This window comes from Remersonia thermophila, chromosome 1 (assembly GCF_042764415.1).
Source record: "Remersonia thermophila strain ATCC 22073 chromosome 1, whole genome shotgun sequence".
NCBI lineage: Eukaryota > Fungi > Ascomycota > Sordariomycetes > Sordariales > Chaetomiaceae > Remersonia > Remersonia thermophila.
Window position 1 is genome coordinate 3,197,785 of NC_092217.1, and position 15,970 is coordinate 3,213,754.

Here is a 15,970-nt window from a genome sequence, read left to right on the forward strand (position 1 = left end):
CGATCGATGCACACGGGGACATGAGACCAAATTCAAGTGAAAGCAAAACAAAACCCCAATTGCACCCGCCCCATCCAAGCCAAGTCGTCCTTGTAGTCCAAGCTGCCAACCAATGCTTCATGACCATGACTCATTCTCCTCTCCCCTTTGCCCGCACCGTGCCGTACACCATGCGATGAGAAACGCCCTGCCGGGGTCACACAGCCCATCTGCCATCCGTTTACATGCCGAAGCTCTCCTTCCACTCGCCGCCGACCTGCGCGCCCAGCCTGCTCAGCTCCTGCTCCTCAACGCTCGCGCGCTCCTTCTCCTTCTCCGACGATGGCACGCCCTGGGCGACAAGCTTGTCCTGGAGCTCCCTCGTGATCTCGTCCACATCCACGCCCAGGTACTCGGCCAAAAACTTTCCAATGTCTGTGTTTTCCACGTTGCCCCGAATCTTTTCGGTCCCCGGCCCGCCGGAGCTGTACACGTTGACGTCGACGGCGCTGTGGCCGTGGGTGCTCCAGCCGACGCGAGCGCGCTGGCTGATCATCTTGCTGAACACCGTCAGCGCGGCGGTCGGGTTGGTCGCCAGGGCGCTGAGCTCCATCTCGAGGGCGTCGGGGATTCCGAGGCGGCGGATGACGAGCTCCTGGTTGATCCAGTCCATCAGGGCGCGCTCCGACTCGGCGGGGTAGGCGGAGACGTGCTGGAGCAGCAGGCGGGTGCAGTGCTCGGCCGAGGCGTTGGCGCGGGCCAGGACGGCAGGGTACCAGTTGTAGACGGGAAGTTCGTTGGGGGCCTCTGTACGAATGGGTTAACAGAGCGTATAGAGAAATAGGGGGTGGGAGAGAGAAAAAGAGAGGACGTACGCCAGGCAGTCGCCAGACCACCCGTCTCGTGGTCGCTCGTGGCGACCAGGACGCCCTCCGTGTCCGACTTGTCCAAGAAATCCAGGACGAGCTTGAACGTCTTGTCGTACTCGAGCACCTCGCGGACCTGGGCGGCCGGGTCGTTAAAGTGGCCCGCGTGGTCGATGCGGCTGCCCTCGATCATGAGGAAGAAGCCCTCGTCGCTATCCCGCGTGGCCGCGTCCAGCGCCGTCAGCGCCGCCTCGGCCATCTCGCTCAGGCTCGGGTACACGTCCGCCATGTGGCGGCGGTCGATCTCGAACGGTATGTCGGCCGCCGCGAACAAGCCCAGCAACGGCAGGGAGACGTTCTTGCCGCGGCGCAGCTCGTCGAACCCCTGGCGATCGCCCTTGTACGCAAAGCCGTGCTTCTCCGTAGCCAGGCGCACCACGTCGATGTCGTCGGCACGGCAGCTTCCCGCGGTGGTGTTGGGCAAAAAGTGGCACCGCCCGCCGCCGAGCATGAGATCGACGACCCGGCCCAGGGGGCCCTCGCCGACCTCGTGCAGCGCGATCTCGTCCATCTGCATGCGGAAGTCGACGTGGGAAGCAAAGCAGGCCGGCGTGGCATCCGTCAGATCGGTGGTGACGACCAGGCCCGTGCGGAAGCCGCGACGCTTGGCGGCCTCGAGCACGGTGCCGCAGGGCTTGTGACCCGGAAGCATGCTGATGGCGCCGTTGTAGCTCTTGCGGCCGCACGAGAAGGCGGTGGCGCCGGCGGCGGAGTCGGTGACCCACGAGTTGGTGGAGCGGGTGCGCGAGGAGCCCCAAAAGTGGCGGTCGAGGGTCAGCGTGTCGTCCATGGGCAGCCCGGAGACGAACTGGCGGAACGTGCGCGTGAGGGAGAGGGAGGTCGGGCCCATGCCGTCGGAGACCATGAAGATGAGGTTGCGCTTCTTCTTCTTGCCGACTGACGGCGGGGTCGGAGAGTAGGGGCCGCCGGCGACGGGGTCGGTCGGCGCGATGGGTTGTGCGGGATGGGAGGTCGAGCTGTGGTGCTGGAGGACGACGGCGAGGACGACGACGCCGGCGGTGGCCACGAGAGCCCAGATGAAGAGGACTATCTCGCGGAGGCCCGTGGCTCGGCGCGCCGAGGCAGACGGCGGGTTCTTGAGGGCGTTGGCATCTTGATTCGATGGTCCGGCGTCTGGATTGGGCGGCCGATCGGAAAGGAGCGGTGTCCGCTCCGATTGCGAGGACTGCGTCGTTACGGTTCCAGCGTGAGCCCCCTCGATTCATTCACCCGAAAGCTCGCCGAAGAACAAGAGAGTCAACCTACCATTCTTGTTTGTCCCGTCGCTTCCGCAGAGTTCTCTCTACCGGCCTCGTGAGGATTATGTTGGGAGGGGAGGATGTTTGGATGGACGAGGAGGAGGAGAAGGAGGAGGAGGGTTATTAGAGGAAGACCCGAGTCACAAGGACAGGAACGATGATAACCGTCAGGGTCCAAGCTCCGGTCGGGCTTAGCGGGTGCCTCCCAGGTTCCTGCTGTGCAACTCGGAGGCTGCAGCCGGGCCTCTGAGCGCTGCAGGGCCCCACTCGAGGCTTGCGCGAGGCGTCCAATGGGACCTGGGAGACATGCCGGTGGAGCCACGGCCGTTCCTCTCGAGCGCAGCCCCGGCGATGGGTATGCATCCATCAATGACGTCGATGCGACAGGGATCGATATTCTGTCTCGCAGCGTTGTAATCCACATGCTGGCAGCGGGCGGATACGCTGTAAAAATGTCGACAAAATGTCAAGCCACCACCGCTTCTCTGAGACTCGCATTTCCCGTGGTGTCTACGCTCCAAATTCCAATTCACACCATGCAGAATATACAGGCTATCGCTTCCTGACATCGCTACCATACCCTAGATACCTATCCTGAACCAAGATGCACTCCCTCTTTTCCCACTTCCAACCTCCCACCACGACCCCGTCCTCGCACATCCAGCCACAGCAAGAGCAGCAACAACCCCAAGAAGCGTCCCAAAGCCACCATCCCGACGACTACGACCACCCTCCTCTCCCGTACCGCACCCAACAACCCCCGCCGCTGTCCCCGACCCGCGAAGAGCTCCTCCACGCCGCCCAAGCCTTCTGCAACGCCTTCGCCGCCTCCACCCCCACCGGCACCCTGCTCAGCAACCACTTCACCCGCCGCCGCCGCAATATTCTGGTGCACGAGCACGGCCTGGCCCAGCTCGCGCCATTTCTGGGACGGCAGTTCCGCGGCCCTGAAGGGCTGGACCAGTACCTCTCGGTCATGGCTGAGTGCGTCTCGCACGAGGGCATGCGCTTCACCGACTACGCCGTTGACGCTGAGGCTCGGCGGGTCGGGGTGCGCGGGCAGGCGAGGTTTACGTGGAAGAACACGGGCCAGGTGTGGGATGAGGACTTTTACTACGTGCTCGGGTTTGATGGCGAGGCGAGGGTGGAAAAGTACGAAATCTGGGCGGACTCGGGAGCGGCGTGGTTGGCGAGTCGGGGCGAGTTGTGATTCGACGTAAGCAATCGGTGGTGGTACGGGTGGTGAAGTTCGCTTGATATATCCAAAGATGTGTGGGAGACGTCAACCTTCAACATGAGATGGGCAACAAGCATGTATCAGCGGGTCAAGTTGTAGTAATAGTACTGACACACAAGCGTAACGATAAAAAAGAAAAAAAAAAAGCACAAAACATTCAACCGCCACCCAGACAACAACAGTGGTATAATAATAAGGAAAAGAACCCATCTTGCGACCCGCCTCTATCCTGTCAAACCCAAAAAAACACACAACCGTAATGACGACCTAGGAGTCCCCCATATCGCTTCAATCAAAAACACCAGGAGAATTAGACATGACCAGAAAGGAGAAGGTCCCGGAGGAGGCAGACCGCAGAGAAGATAGAGAGAGAGAAAGAAAGAGAGCCAAAGGGAGAGGCTCATGAATCGCTCTTGATGCCCGAGTACCGAACATGGAGCCGGTCGCGGAAGTGAGCATGACGGATCCCGTTCGGCCGGGCTTTCGCAAACGCCTCGATGGCCTCCTTGGCGGTGAACCCGCACCGCTCAACGAGGTAGCAGGCGATGAGGAAGCCCGTGCGGTTGAAGCCGTAGTGGCAGTGCACACCCACGACGCAGCCGTCGCCCCAACCCTCGGCTTGGGCCCGCTCGCGCTGGTCGGCGCGAATCTTGTCGACGAGCTCGATGAAGCCGGCAATCTCGATATCGTTGGGCGGCACCTTGGATAGCGTCGGGTACTTGTGGTAGTGGATGCCGCCGTCCTCGAGCCCGCGCGGATTGTACACGGGGTTGTCGTGCGAGATGTCGATGACGTCCTTGATGACATGACCCCAGTTCCGCACGAAGACGCGCGGGGAATGCTCCTCGTCCACCTCGCGGAGCGTCTTGATGGCGCGGAACACCCCGCCGATGGGCGCCGATACGGGCGCCACGCTGCGCCACTTTTCGAGGTTCTTGACGTCCCACTTGCCGCCCTTGGACAGGTATTGTAGCTGCCACGCGAGCGATAGCCTTCCCGTGACATGCGAGGCGAGGAAGTCCGAGATGAGCCCGGCGAGCACTGGCACCGTCGGTGGCGCGTACAAAAGAGCGTGCCCCGCGGGGCTTGGGAGCTTGGTGTTGGCCACATGCTTCTCGGGGTGCTGCGGCAGGGCCGGGAGCCGCACGGCGCCGTTCGCGTCCGTCTGCTCGTCGCTGCTGCTGTCGCTGTCCCTGGTTTCTGCGCTCGCCTTCGTCTTCGAATCCGCGAGAACAGACATGATCCTGTCCACCTCGCCTGGAGGCGTGACGTGGTCGTCGGCGCCGGCGATCAGGAACACGGGCAAGTCCAGGCCCCCCCAGATGTCGAGGCCCGCCATGCCGTCCGTCGGTGCCCCGTTTGAATGCACGGGCAGCGCCCCCCACGCCATGCGCCGGAACACCGGGGTTCGGCTCTGGCGGTTGAACATGTGCTGGAGCCGCTTCGACTCGGCGTCGGCATTCGGGCCGACGAAGCGGCGCACGCTGGGGCTGTTCACGCCGCCGCGCCCGTCCCAGGCCCTCCACAGATCAAAGATGAAGCCCGGGATGCACAAGGCGGTGCGCAGGACGCGGACCTTTGCCTTGTCGGGTAGACCCGAGGTCGGGCAAATCGCCACGACGCCGAGGATGTGCTCGTGGAGTTCTGTCTTGGGGTTCCGCGGGTTGGCGAGCAAGGCAGCGAGGGAGGAGCCCATGCTATGGCCGATCAGGACGACGCCCTGGCCTCGAGCGGCATCGCGGTGGTCTTCGATGACGGTCTCGAGGAGCTCGACGAGGGCGTTGGTCGAGTACGCCTCCCAGTTCCGGGGAGCAAACTCGGAGACGCCGCAGCCGGGCAGGTCGACGGCCAGGCATGTGGCGATGGGCGTCAGGCTGGTGAGCAGGCCGTTGAACTGGGCGACAGAACCCCCAAGCCCGTGGATGAACACCAACAGGGGTACCGGGGCGGGCGATGTGGGGAGGTTGTCGGCATGCTGGTGCTTCCTGTAGAAGACGCGAAGGCCAGGGTACGTGGCTCTTGTGGTGGTATATGATTTGATGGTCGAGCTCCTTTCGATCAGAGGAGGATCATTCGCCTTGGCATCTGGTTGAGAGTCAATACGCAGAGCAAAGACAGCCAGGGGGGGAAACATGACGCCTCGTCATCGGCATCGGCGAGACATACCGTAGCTGGGAGACGCCGAACGGAACAGCCGCCACATGGCTGGAGGCCTTTTCGTGGAGAACCCCGTCAGGGCCCTATCGGATACTACTGGTGAGCAACCCATCATGGTCATGCGACTTAACAGCAGACAGGGCGGTTCATGGCAGGCGAACCCATCTTGACAAGCAGAAAGAAAAGAAGAAGAAGAAAGAAAAGAAGAAAGGTATGCCCGACTACAGGATAATAGCAGGGGAGGAAACCGGGCCGGTACGCTGACCGGATGTATAAGGTCCGGCAGGGGAGAGAGATAAGGTTGCTTGTAGGACGAACAAAAGGACTCAACCCACCCCCGGAACGATCAGGCTATTCTCTCTCCGCGATGTCTAACGACGGCGACGAGGTGCAAGAGGCAGAGGTTTCTCTCTCGCTTTCTCTCTATCTCTCTCTCTCACTCTCTCGCTCGCTCGCTCACTGTATGCACCAGGCTCTCCCACGGGCTGGAATAGAAATGCCGGGTGCGTAGCGAGATGAAGGGAGAAGCCGTGTCAGGAGAGGATTGGGTCCAGGCGAGTTGGCGAGCTGTGTCGAGTCATCGCAGAATGGGCAAAGACGGCTGATGGGCGGCACCACGTAGGGGAAAAAAAAACTGGATTACGGCTTCGCTCAAGATGGCTCTCTGCTTAGAAAAAAAAACCACTTGGGGAAAAATGAGCCAACGGGAAGACGGAAATGGTGAGGAACGGGGAGGGGGAGGATGGAATAAGGTAGGTATCTGCCTTTATGTCATGGTGTGAAGTGACGCTTGCGCCTCTCTCGTGTTCAGTGCCCGTGTGCCCGTGAGAAAGAGCAAGAGGATGGATGGAGCTTCCAGATTCAAAGTGCAACGAGCAAAGGGCAGGGATGATCCAACAATCGTCATCGCTGGCTCATTGTGCTCGCGGCGCTGTGTCTCATTGGGCAGCCGGGCCGACACCACCGCGCCCAGCCGAGCCCCGCCTGTGGTGGGCACTGTACTCCCGTCCCTGTCCGGCCGCTGCTCTGGTTTTCCCTGCGGTAGACGACGGGTAGGGTACCTTACCGTACCGGGTGCTGCGAATTAGCCGGGACGAAGAAAGCGGTGACATCAGGCCTCAACAGCTCCCGGGGGTGGTCAGCCCAAGCCCAACCGGGGGGTTGCACACCGGATGGACTCTTGTGTACCTACATACTTTGGGTACCTACTGTTGATCACCGAACCTCCCAAATGTTTGCATTCCATGCGACCGATACACACGGCGATGTGTGACATACCGTACCTTGGGTAGGTGGGAGGTATATAACTAGGTACCTTACCACCTTCCTGGAACCGTTTTCCATGGTCCAGCGTGACGCGTAAGTTCCCTCTGACGGGAAGGCGTCCCTGCCCTGAGGGCCGCAGAGCCCCACCTTCTGCCGGCCTGGCCCGGCTCAAGGAAGGAGCCCGCCGAAGGAACGGAGAGGCCCGCCGACCTGCATTGGGGCCCGTTGCGACGGGACAGCATCCGACGCTGCGAGCTAGTCATGTAACTAACTAGTCAACTACTGTGTACCTAGTAGTAGGTACGCTTCCCGTGTGGAACCTGGAAGTTGCGCATGCGTTTCACTCGACATCGACACCCGAAATCCCATCTCGCCTGCACCTCCGGTTCCGATCCCATGCCATTCCCGTGACCTACTTCCCGGCCCCTCCGCCCCCGCCAAAGCACCCACGCAATTTGGTTGTTTTGAATGCCCGACTGCCCAGGACCTATGTGCGCCGGCAGGCGATAGCATCCATAGCACCATCGCGGCGAGAAGAGCAACAACCCCCGGCATGGCGACGAACCGCCTCGCCTTTCTCTACCCTCGCCTCTTCCGCTCCGGTACCCGCTGGGCCGACTCGGCCGCTTCGCCCCTCGTACGACGACCCCGCCGTAGCAACCCGTCCTCGCCGTCCTCGCCGTTCCCGCCGTCCGGGTGCTGCAGACATGCCGCCCTGTTTACCACGCCGTCCAGCACCAGGCAGGTAGCCTTTGCCGGGCGCGCTGGGAAGGGCATCGAGCCTCTTCCGCCCGACCCTCCCGCCTCGCCGTCGGCCAAAGAAGGAGAGGCCGGCAGACAAGAATCTCAGGCACGGGTCCAAGAAGCGCTCAAGGACCCGCCACCCAGGGACCGACAATGGCAGCAATCACCGTCTTCTTCCTCTCGACCTGACCTCCCCAAGACCATCGAGCTGCCCCCTCCCTCCAGTATCGACCCTGTCACCCAAACCACCAAGGGCAGCCCCATGGACGCCATCTTGCACATGGGCCCCCCTCCCGACTCGGTCCAGCCGCCGCCGCCTGGAGTGCAGGCGTCCATTGCGCCGCGGGATTCGACCGCCGACCCCAACGCGACGTCCCTCCGGCCCAAGAAGCGCGCCCCGACCCCTTACGTCCACCACTTTGACTCGTACACCCTCGTCAAGCAGCTGACAGAGGGAGGATACAGCCACGGCCAGGCCGTCACGGCCATGAAAGCGATCCGGACCCTGCTGGCGGTGCACCTGAAGGAGGCCCAGGGGGGGCTCATGTCCAAGTCCGACATGGAAAACGAAACCTATCTGTTCCGCGCCGCCTGCAGCGAGTTGGGCGCCGAGGTGCGCAACAACCGCCGCGCCGCCGACGAGCAGCTGCGGCAACAACGCACCCTGCTTCAACACGAGGTCGACATCCTCACTCAGCGTCTCAACCAAGAGCTGGTCAACCTCAACGACAGCGTTCGCGGCATGTTCAACGACCGCCGCATGGCCGTGCGCGAGGAGCAAAAGGCTGTCGAAAGTCGCGTGTGTTTATTTTTTTTCCTTGCCTTTTCTTTCTCTCTCCCCCCCCCCCCCCCCTTTCCCGCTTTTCTAGCCGCCTCCAATCTCTAGAGAATCAAGAGGGGAGCATACGCTAATGACCCTCTCATGGACGGCCCAACCCCCGAAGGGCCCCTCCCGGCTCCGACGGCGTTGCGGCCCCTTCGCCTGCGCATGCAAACCAATAGATCCAACAAATCAACTACAAGATCAGCGTCGCCCTCAACAGCGACGCAAAGTCCAATATTGAGGCCCTGCGATGGGTCCTCATCCGCCGCTCCGCCCTGGGCATCCTCTTCATGGCCATCCTCACCCTCAGCACCATCCGCTACACCACCTACTCGGCACGGAAGCGCAAGGACGACGAGGAGCGAGCGCGGGCGGCCGAGAAGCAGCGGCAAGAGCAGCTGGCCCCGTCCGTCGCGGCCGTTGGCAGCGAGATCCTGGGCAGCACAGGGAGTTGAACCGCATAACGCTGAAATGAAATGACATCACGAATGGTTCGGGATGATTTCCACGTGGCGTAGAAAAATTACCTGGATTGGCGGTCGCATCAGCATTCATAGACAAGACGGCGGGGTTGCGAGGGCATAGATGAAGGTTGGGTCGGCCTCGTGTCATTAGGGACGCGCATGAGATAGATGCTTCCCTTGCCTACCTAATGCAGTGTTGATAAAATTTCCCCCTCTTCACTGTAAATCCTCCACCACTCCTCCCCCGCCCCGTAAATCCTTGGACCTTGTCGTTGGGAACGTATTGTTGACCAAGCCGTACTTAGGATTGCTGGATTGGGGGTGTGATGAACGACTAGTTTGCTCACTGCATTCCTCTCCGGTGCTGCGTCCCCCAGGCCTGAGAGGAGACGGAATGCTCTGCAAAATCAAACCGTTTCACTTTAGCTGCTCTACGAGGCTGACCGCTGCCCAACGCTTACATCATCATCATCAGCAGCAGCTTGGTGGAAAGGGTCTCAAGAGCATATGGCGACAGCATAAGTAGGCATATATATATATATGTATGGTTCGAACCAGCCAGGGTACCTGATGTATGGGGTGTGCTTCTCTTTTGCCTCCCTCCCCCTCTTCCACACCATCCAGGCCATCTCACACGTCTCACCCCCCGAAATCCATCTTCAGCGCGATGCTCGGCTTCGCGCCTCCGTCCTGCCCCGCCCTGTTCATCCTCCCCGCCGCCTCCATCTCCTCCTGCCTTCCCCTCCGAATCACCTCCTCCAGGAACCCTCTCTGCCCCTCGCCCACCGTGCTCACGACCCCCCGGAACGCCGCCTGATTCGCCGCCGCCAGCTCCAGCAGCCTGGCGCTCGTCTCGCGGTACGACTCGGGCCCTTCCTTCTGAGCGCGCTCCAGCAGGGCGGGCAGCACGAGCGCCATGATCAAGGGAGCACGCTGCGGCAGCTGGGTCGCGGCGGGGGAGGCGGCGTAGGCGCAGAGCGCCTGGGCGATGAGCGCGCGCGCGTTCTCGGGGTCTTCGGGGTCCGTGTCGGTGACGAAGCCCAGGAGACGCGGGAGGAGGTGGCGCGCGATGCTGTGGTCGGCCGGGGTCGGGTGCGGTTGCAGGAGGAGGGTGCGGATGCAGTTGGCGGCCATCTTGGCCGTCTAGAGTTCAGAGTTGGAGTGTTAGTGCGGGATCGGATCCAAGGGAGTGCCTAGCCAACATCGGAGGGGCGTATGGCGGGACGTGAAGGGGTGGTGGGTGGGAGTGAACATACCATGCGATCGGTCAAGCAATCCACCAGCTCGTCGAGGTACCTTGCGACGAGCGGCTCGGTCGCCGGGAGGTGGTTCTCGCCTCCGCCCGTAAACAAAATGGTGAGCGCCAGCAGGCAGTTCTTGACGCACGTCAGCGAGATCGGCGCCTCGCGCCTCTGCGCGTGCAGGTAGATGGACAAGAACCGGCGGAGGCAGCCCAGCAGCTGCGCGTCAGTCTGCACAGGGCCGCTCTCCTCGAGCAGCGTTCCATTCGCCACTCCCGCCGCCGCCGCGGCCCGCGACCGAGACACGCTCACCATGAAGCGCTTGAGCGTCGGCAGCGACTGCGGCACGATCACCTCCTGGCATGACGGCGTGGCGAGGATGGTGGCGAAGATGTGGATGATGCAGGCGTAGAGGTCCGTCTTGATGATGGCCGGGAACACCTCGGCGGCGTCGACCAACGCGTCCAGCGCCGTCTTGACAAGGAGGATGGCCTCCTCGTTCATCTGGTGGCGCGTCGGCTGGGGCGTCTCGCTGAGGTTGGGCAACAACCCCGAAAGCACCAGCACCATGATGCGGGTGAGCTCAAACAGCTGCTCGATGTCCTCCGACAGCTCGTTGTTGTCAGCGTCGCCGCTCTTCCTCGCCGCCGGGTGCGCAAGGCACAAATCCCGCGCGATCTCGACGATGACGGCCTGCACGTCGAGCCCTTCGGTGAGCACGAGGCGGTCGAGGAGGTCCATGGTCTCGGAGAAGACGGCGTCGCGGTAGATGGCCTGGCCGGAAACGCTCGGGTGCAGAATCTTTTTGAGGGCGCCGAGAATGGCGAGCGTTTGCTCCTCCGTCGCCAGAGACTCGCTCTGGCCCGGCTTCGTCGCGAGCGCCTCGAACGCGATGCCGAACAGCACGAAGAAGAAGGCGACGGGCTCGTCCCGGTAGTTGATGTCCGGGCCCCGAGATGCCCCGTTCGCGTTGGGGCCAGACACCTCCTTGCCGTCCAGCGCGTCAAAGACGAACTCGCTGTCCTGCTCGATGAGGCTGGCGATGGCATCCACCAGCTTCAGCCACGAGTCCTGGTAGAACTTGAGCTGCGTCTCGCGGTTCAGCGCCGCGTAGACGGTATCCAGGCTGCCCGAGAGCGACGGCGGGCCGAGCGTCATGGAGATGTCCGGCTCGAAGCGCAGGCGCGCAAACTCGCGGAGCGACTCTAGCCAGAGCGGAGTCAGCGTGCCGATGTGCGGCTTCAGCACATCCAGCAGGTATCCCTGTTCCGAGCTCGCGACCTGAAGCTCGGCCCAAGCCCCAAACACGGCCATCTTGACCATGACGCGGGCGTTGGAGCTGAGGCCCTTCAGGTCGCCAATGCCGGCGTTTTCATCCTCGGTCCTGAAATTCTCCAGCGAGCTCACCAGCGTCTTGAGAATTCGTCCCATCCTGTCAACATCGGTAACAATGCCCGTAGCGATGAAGGCAGCGCAGACGTTGACCGCCTCTGCCGCCAGCTCGGGCGACGAGTCCGCCGCGAACGCCGGCGTAAGAGCCGAGCCGATCTGCGCCTGGTACTGCTCCAGCAACATGGCCTCCTCGAAGTCCGGGTCCGGGGTCTTGCCAAACATCTTGAGCACGGCGCCGACGGTTTTGAGGCCCCAGATGCGTTGCTCGACCACGCCGGACGTGGACGCCGAGAAGGCCATGCGGACAACATCGGCGATCTTGCTCTGCAGCGCCGCCTGCGCCGCTGACTCGCCGTGCTGCGCGACGTCCTTCGTCACGAGGATGAAGACGTCGTTGAGCAAGTCCATGGTGAACGTCATCACCTGCCACCGCAGGGGTTCGACCTCCGAGCCGCTCGGGGTGTCCTTTTCATCCTTCGTAGCCCCCGGCGCGGTCGCAAACCCGGCGACCTCGTCGTCCTGGAGGTCGATGCCGGCGCTCGCCTGCTTAGGCTTCACGACCTTCTTGGCCGCCTCCTTGGGCCTCGTCATCTTGAGGACGTGCTGGAAGCGTGCGAGCCAAGCCGCCGTGTTGTCGAGGCACGTGTGGCGCATCCAGTTGCGGATCGTGTTGCGCATGCCGTCGTGGCTCGGATCCGAGTCGAGAACCAGCCAGAGTTGGTCCTCGAACCCCTTGTCGGCCGCCTCGATGACGTCGTACGGGTTGCGCTTCATCAGGTTGTGGAGACCGTCGACGGCCACGTCCCGGAGGACGGTGTGCTCGGAGCCAAGATACCGCTGCAGGGTCTTGACATAGTCTGCAAAGCTGACGTAGCCGGGCGCGTACAGAGAGAGATGCTCCAGGCAAACGAGGCTGGCCCTCTGCACCTCGAGGTCTTCCTCCTGCTGGAAGAAGCCGACGAGCGTGAAGATCAGCTCTCGCGACTTTGTCGAGTCCTGCAGATCGGGGCCGAGCACGTTGATGAGGGCGTCGATGCAGTGAGCGATGGCCGAGGACGTGGACAGCTCCACCCCGAGATTCATGGTGGCGGGGAGGGCCACCTCGGGGTTGTGCGTTTCCGAGACGTACAGGTTGGCCAGCATGCCCAGCGTCGCCGACACATAGCTGGCAAACGAAAGGCCGGCGGCGTCGGCAACCCGAGCCACCGCCTCCAGCGCCCAGTAGTGGACGGTAGGGTGGGGGTCGTTGCACAACGACAGCAGGATGTTCAGAATGCTCTTCAGATGGTATCCAGCGGCCATGCTCCCGATCTTGGCTTGGATGGTTCCCAAAGCCATGGCGCATCCGGCTCTCGCGCTCGGCTCTCGGTTGACGACGATGGTGTCGATGAGGTACTTGATCTCCTGGTTCGTGAAGGCGTTCCCACACGTTCCGCAGAGGCGAGCAACCGCCTCGTAGGCGATGCTGCGGACGTACTGGTCGGGATCCAGCACGAAGTCTCGCAGCAGCTCCTGGATGAGCTTCTCGACGGCGGCGTTGGTGACATCGCCTGGCGGCGACCTGGTCTCTTTGACCGCCACCCGCAGGATGGAAAGCAGAGCGGTGGCCACGTTGACGTTGATGGCGGCTTTCCGGCCGGGGTCTCGCTGAAGCGACCCGGCGGCAAGGAACGTAGTCACCTGTTCCAGCACGCTCTCCTGGACCTTGGACGGCGTGAGCGGGAAGACAAAGGCGAACAGCTGGATAGCCATGTTGACCACCTCGGTCGCGGCCGGGTCGGGAAGGCTAGGCCCATCCGCGTTGCCGATGTACAGAACAGACGCGTCGTGCTCGAGAGTGCCGCAGATGGGCGACAGCAGCAGCCTCTCGATCTCCTCTTCCGGCCCCTCCCGGCCAGAGACCGCGCGGTCCACGGAGGTCTCGTGCTGGCCCGGGAGCGGCCGGACTTTGAAGCCGCGCACCAGTCCCGTGACGCCAAAGCCGGAGTTGTCGCCGATATCCCAGATGGACTCGAAGGTGCCGGCCGTGTTCGCGATGGACGCGCTGAGCGAGCTGGGGGTGTAGTTGTCGGGGTCGGCAAAGAGAGAGATGGCCAGGGTGAGGAGGTTGGACTGCAAGAGGGCCTCGGTGCCGCCGGCCGGGCTGGTGTTCACCAGCTTCGTGTAGCACTGGAGAACTCTGCGCTGGACCATGACCTCCAGGTCCTGCAGCTGCAGCGACGGGGTCAGCCTCTCGCTGATGTCGTCGGCGATCTTCTTGGACGGCAACGTCTTGAGAAACGCCGTGGTGCTCTGGAGCATGGTGGCGATGCGCTTGGAGACGTCGACCGTCAGAAGACGGCCGTTGAACTCGAGAAACGAGAGGATGGAGCCGAGCGCACACTCGCGGACGTGGGTCAGGAACGAAGCGTTGAGGTGGTTCCGGTGGATGCTGCTGTCCTTGGAGAGGACCTTGGGCAGGGCGTTCTTCCACAGAAGGAGGAGCTGCGAGAGGTGGATCTTGACGAAGTTGGGCCCCAGGGACATGAGCCCTCCGATCAGCGTCCAGGCAACCTGGATCTGCATGGCCGCCACGCGCAACTCGGAACTGCCGCTCGACTTGAGCAAGCTCGTCGACATGGTGAGAACGCGGCTGTAGATGTCGACGGACCCGTAGAGGGGCCGCTGAGGGCTCGCGCTGAGACCAGCAGCCAGGCCATGGGCGAGACCGAGACACCGGCGAGGCGAGCCGCGGCCCGTCCCCAGCAATCCGAGCTCCCGGCTCAGGCTGTTCATGCAGATGGAGAGACAGGGCAAGATCTGCTGGGGGCACGCCAACAGGAACGTCTTGAGACATGACGCCGCGTAGACCTGGACCGTGTAGCTGGGGTGCAACAAAACCTGAGGAAGCGCGTCGCGGCAGGCCTCCGAGAAGGCCGAGGAGGCCGAGCCGAGGCTATTGATCAAGGACGCCAGGGCGCTGAGCGAGACGGCGAGGGTCTGTTTGGCAGGCTCTGGGTTCTCCTTGATAGGTTGCGGGTAGTTCTTGATGATGTCATTGAGGAGGGCCTTCGCGGCGTTCGTCTGGCCAGATTCCCCGAGAATCTTCTTGCCGACGATGTCCTGCACGATGATCTCGATCATGCGCCGCGTGATCAGCAAACGGTAGCGGTTGTTGGCGACGTTGCTGTGGCCCAGGAGCTCCACGGTGAGGTGCTCCAGGATCCGGGTGTAGTTGGCCTCCACGGTCCTCTCGCCCAACCTGCGCAACGTGTTGCCATAGCACAGGGCGATGGCGGCCCTCGACCGGTTGGTGGTCGACATTCGAACGTACTGCGTCGACAAGGTCTTGAGCAGGTCGGCCAGCGAGAGGGCCAGGACCTGCGACTTCTTGGACGGGGCGGGGCTCTCCGGGCGCGGAGGGAGGTCGTCGTCGTCCTGCAAGCCGCCGATCTGCATGGACTGGCGCTTGACGGCTTTGGATTTGGATCGCTTGACGGCGGAGGCGGGCGGCTCGTTGACGGCCGTCTCAGAGTACCCCCGAACGAGCGCCTCGGCGAAGCAGTCGGCGGCGGCCGAGCGCACGTGGGACGAGGCAGAGTCGAAGGTCTTGAACATGGACGAGCGGAGGCTGTCAAAGTCGGCCGAGGTCTGGAAGTACGGGGTGGACTGCACCAGCGAGCGCAGGCAGCGGCACGCCGAAATGACGACGAGAGACCCCTTGTCGCTGGTGGCATAGCTACGACCCTGCTTCCACACGTCCCGGGCGATGCTCTCGTCCAAGCTGGCACCCAGCATGGTGGCAATCTTGCCGAGGGCGGCGAACACGGCAGCGCGGAGGCCAGCATGGCTCGAGGACGCCTTGAGAAGCTTGAGAAGCGCCGTGCAGGCCAGCTGGTGGAGGTTGATGGCGCTGTCTCCGGCGGCGGCATACACCTCGCCCAAGCACGTTACGGCAGCATGCTTGAGGCGGATTTCGGCTTCCGTCTTGACCTTGCCGCTCGAGAGGATGGACGAGAGCTCGCTGACCGTCTCAAAGAGCAGCTTCCGGTCTCCCTTGCCAAAGACGTGGCCCAGGCATCTTCCCAGGGTGTTGCGGATGACCCTCGACGGCGCAGGGGTTCCGAGATGGAGTATCTTGAAGATCTCCTTTTTGAGGTAGAACTGCTGGGCGGTGCAGTCGTCGGCATCGAGGCCGAGGACGTGTCGGCTGAGGGTCGAGACGAAGTTCAGGAGGAGCAGCTCCTGCTGCTCGGTCGGGAGGCCCTGGAGCTTCGAGACATCGAACTCGGGGTGGGAGGCGGCCGCAGCGGCGGCAGACAGGCGAGGGGCATCGCCGTTGGCGCTGCTGGGCTCGTCGGTGCCCACTGTCGAGGCCATGGGGGGAGGCTGTTGCTATGTGTCGGGCGCGCCTTGAGAAATCCCGACCGGAAAGGGGGCGCGCTCAGATGGTCGAAAATGGCTGGTGGGAGTTGGTCCCTGAAAGCTGAACGAGTCTGGAGG

General features: G+C 62.7%; 5 protein-coding genes across 5 annotated transcripts; 2 read left to right on the forward strand and 3 right to left on the reverse strand.

The window, feature by feature from the left end:
* Positions 1-220: 220 nt before the first annotated feature.
* On the reverse strand, positions 221-2,174 carry VTJ83DRAFT_897 (uncharacterized protein; the record flags this gene model as incomplete). Its single annotated transcript, XM_071014590.1, has 3 exons — positions 221-786; positions 855-2,091; positions 2,172-2,174. 3 exons carry the CDS (start codon positions 2,172-2,174, stop codon positions 221-223), a joined length of 1,806 nt encoding a protein of 601 aa, XP_070870250.1.
* Positions 2,175-2,768: 594 nt separating this feature from the next.
* VTJ83DRAFT_898 (uncharacterized protein) lies at positions 2,769-3,374 on the forward strand (the record flags this gene model as incomplete). Its single annotated transcript, XM_071014591.1, has 1 exon — positions 2,769-3,374. One exon carries the CDS (start codon positions 2,769-2,771, stop codon positions 3,372-3,374), a length of 606 nt encoding a protein of 201 aa, XP_070870251.1.
* Positions 3,375-3,801: 427 nt separating this feature from the next.
* VTJ83DRAFT_899 (uncharacterized protein) lies at positions 3,802-5,604 on the reverse strand (the record flags this gene model as incomplete). Its single annotated transcript, XM_071014592.1, has 2 exons — positions 3,802-5,486; positions 5,568-5,604. The coding sequence occupies 2 exons, from the start codon at positions 5,602-5,604 to the stop codon at positions 3,802-3,804; spliced, it is 1,722 nt and encodes a 573-aa protein (XP_070870252.1).
* A 1,773-nt stretch (positions 5,605-7,377) lies between these two features.
* Positions 7,378-8,846, forward strand: VTJ83DRAFT_900 (uncharacterized protein; the record flags this gene model as incomplete). The annotated part of the gene is made up of 2 exons (XM_071014595.1): positions 7,378-8,367; positions 8,571-8,846. The coding sequence occupies 2 exons, from the start codon at positions 7,378-7,380 to the stop codon at positions 8,844-8,846; spliced, it is 1,266 nt and encodes a 421-aa protein (XP_070870253.1).
* Positions 8,847-9,494: 648 nt separating this feature from the next.
* Positions 9,495-15,847, reverse strand: VTJ83DRAFT_901 (uncharacterized protein; the record flags this gene model as incomplete). The annotated part of the gene is made up of 2 exons (XM_071014596.1): positions 9,495-9,998; positions 10,112-15,847. The coding sequence occupies 2 exons, from the start codon at positions 15,845-15,847 to the stop codon at positions 9,495-9,497; spliced, it is 6,240 nt and encodes a 2,079-aa protein (XP_070870254.1).
* Positions 15,848-15,970: the final 123 nt, after the last annotated feature.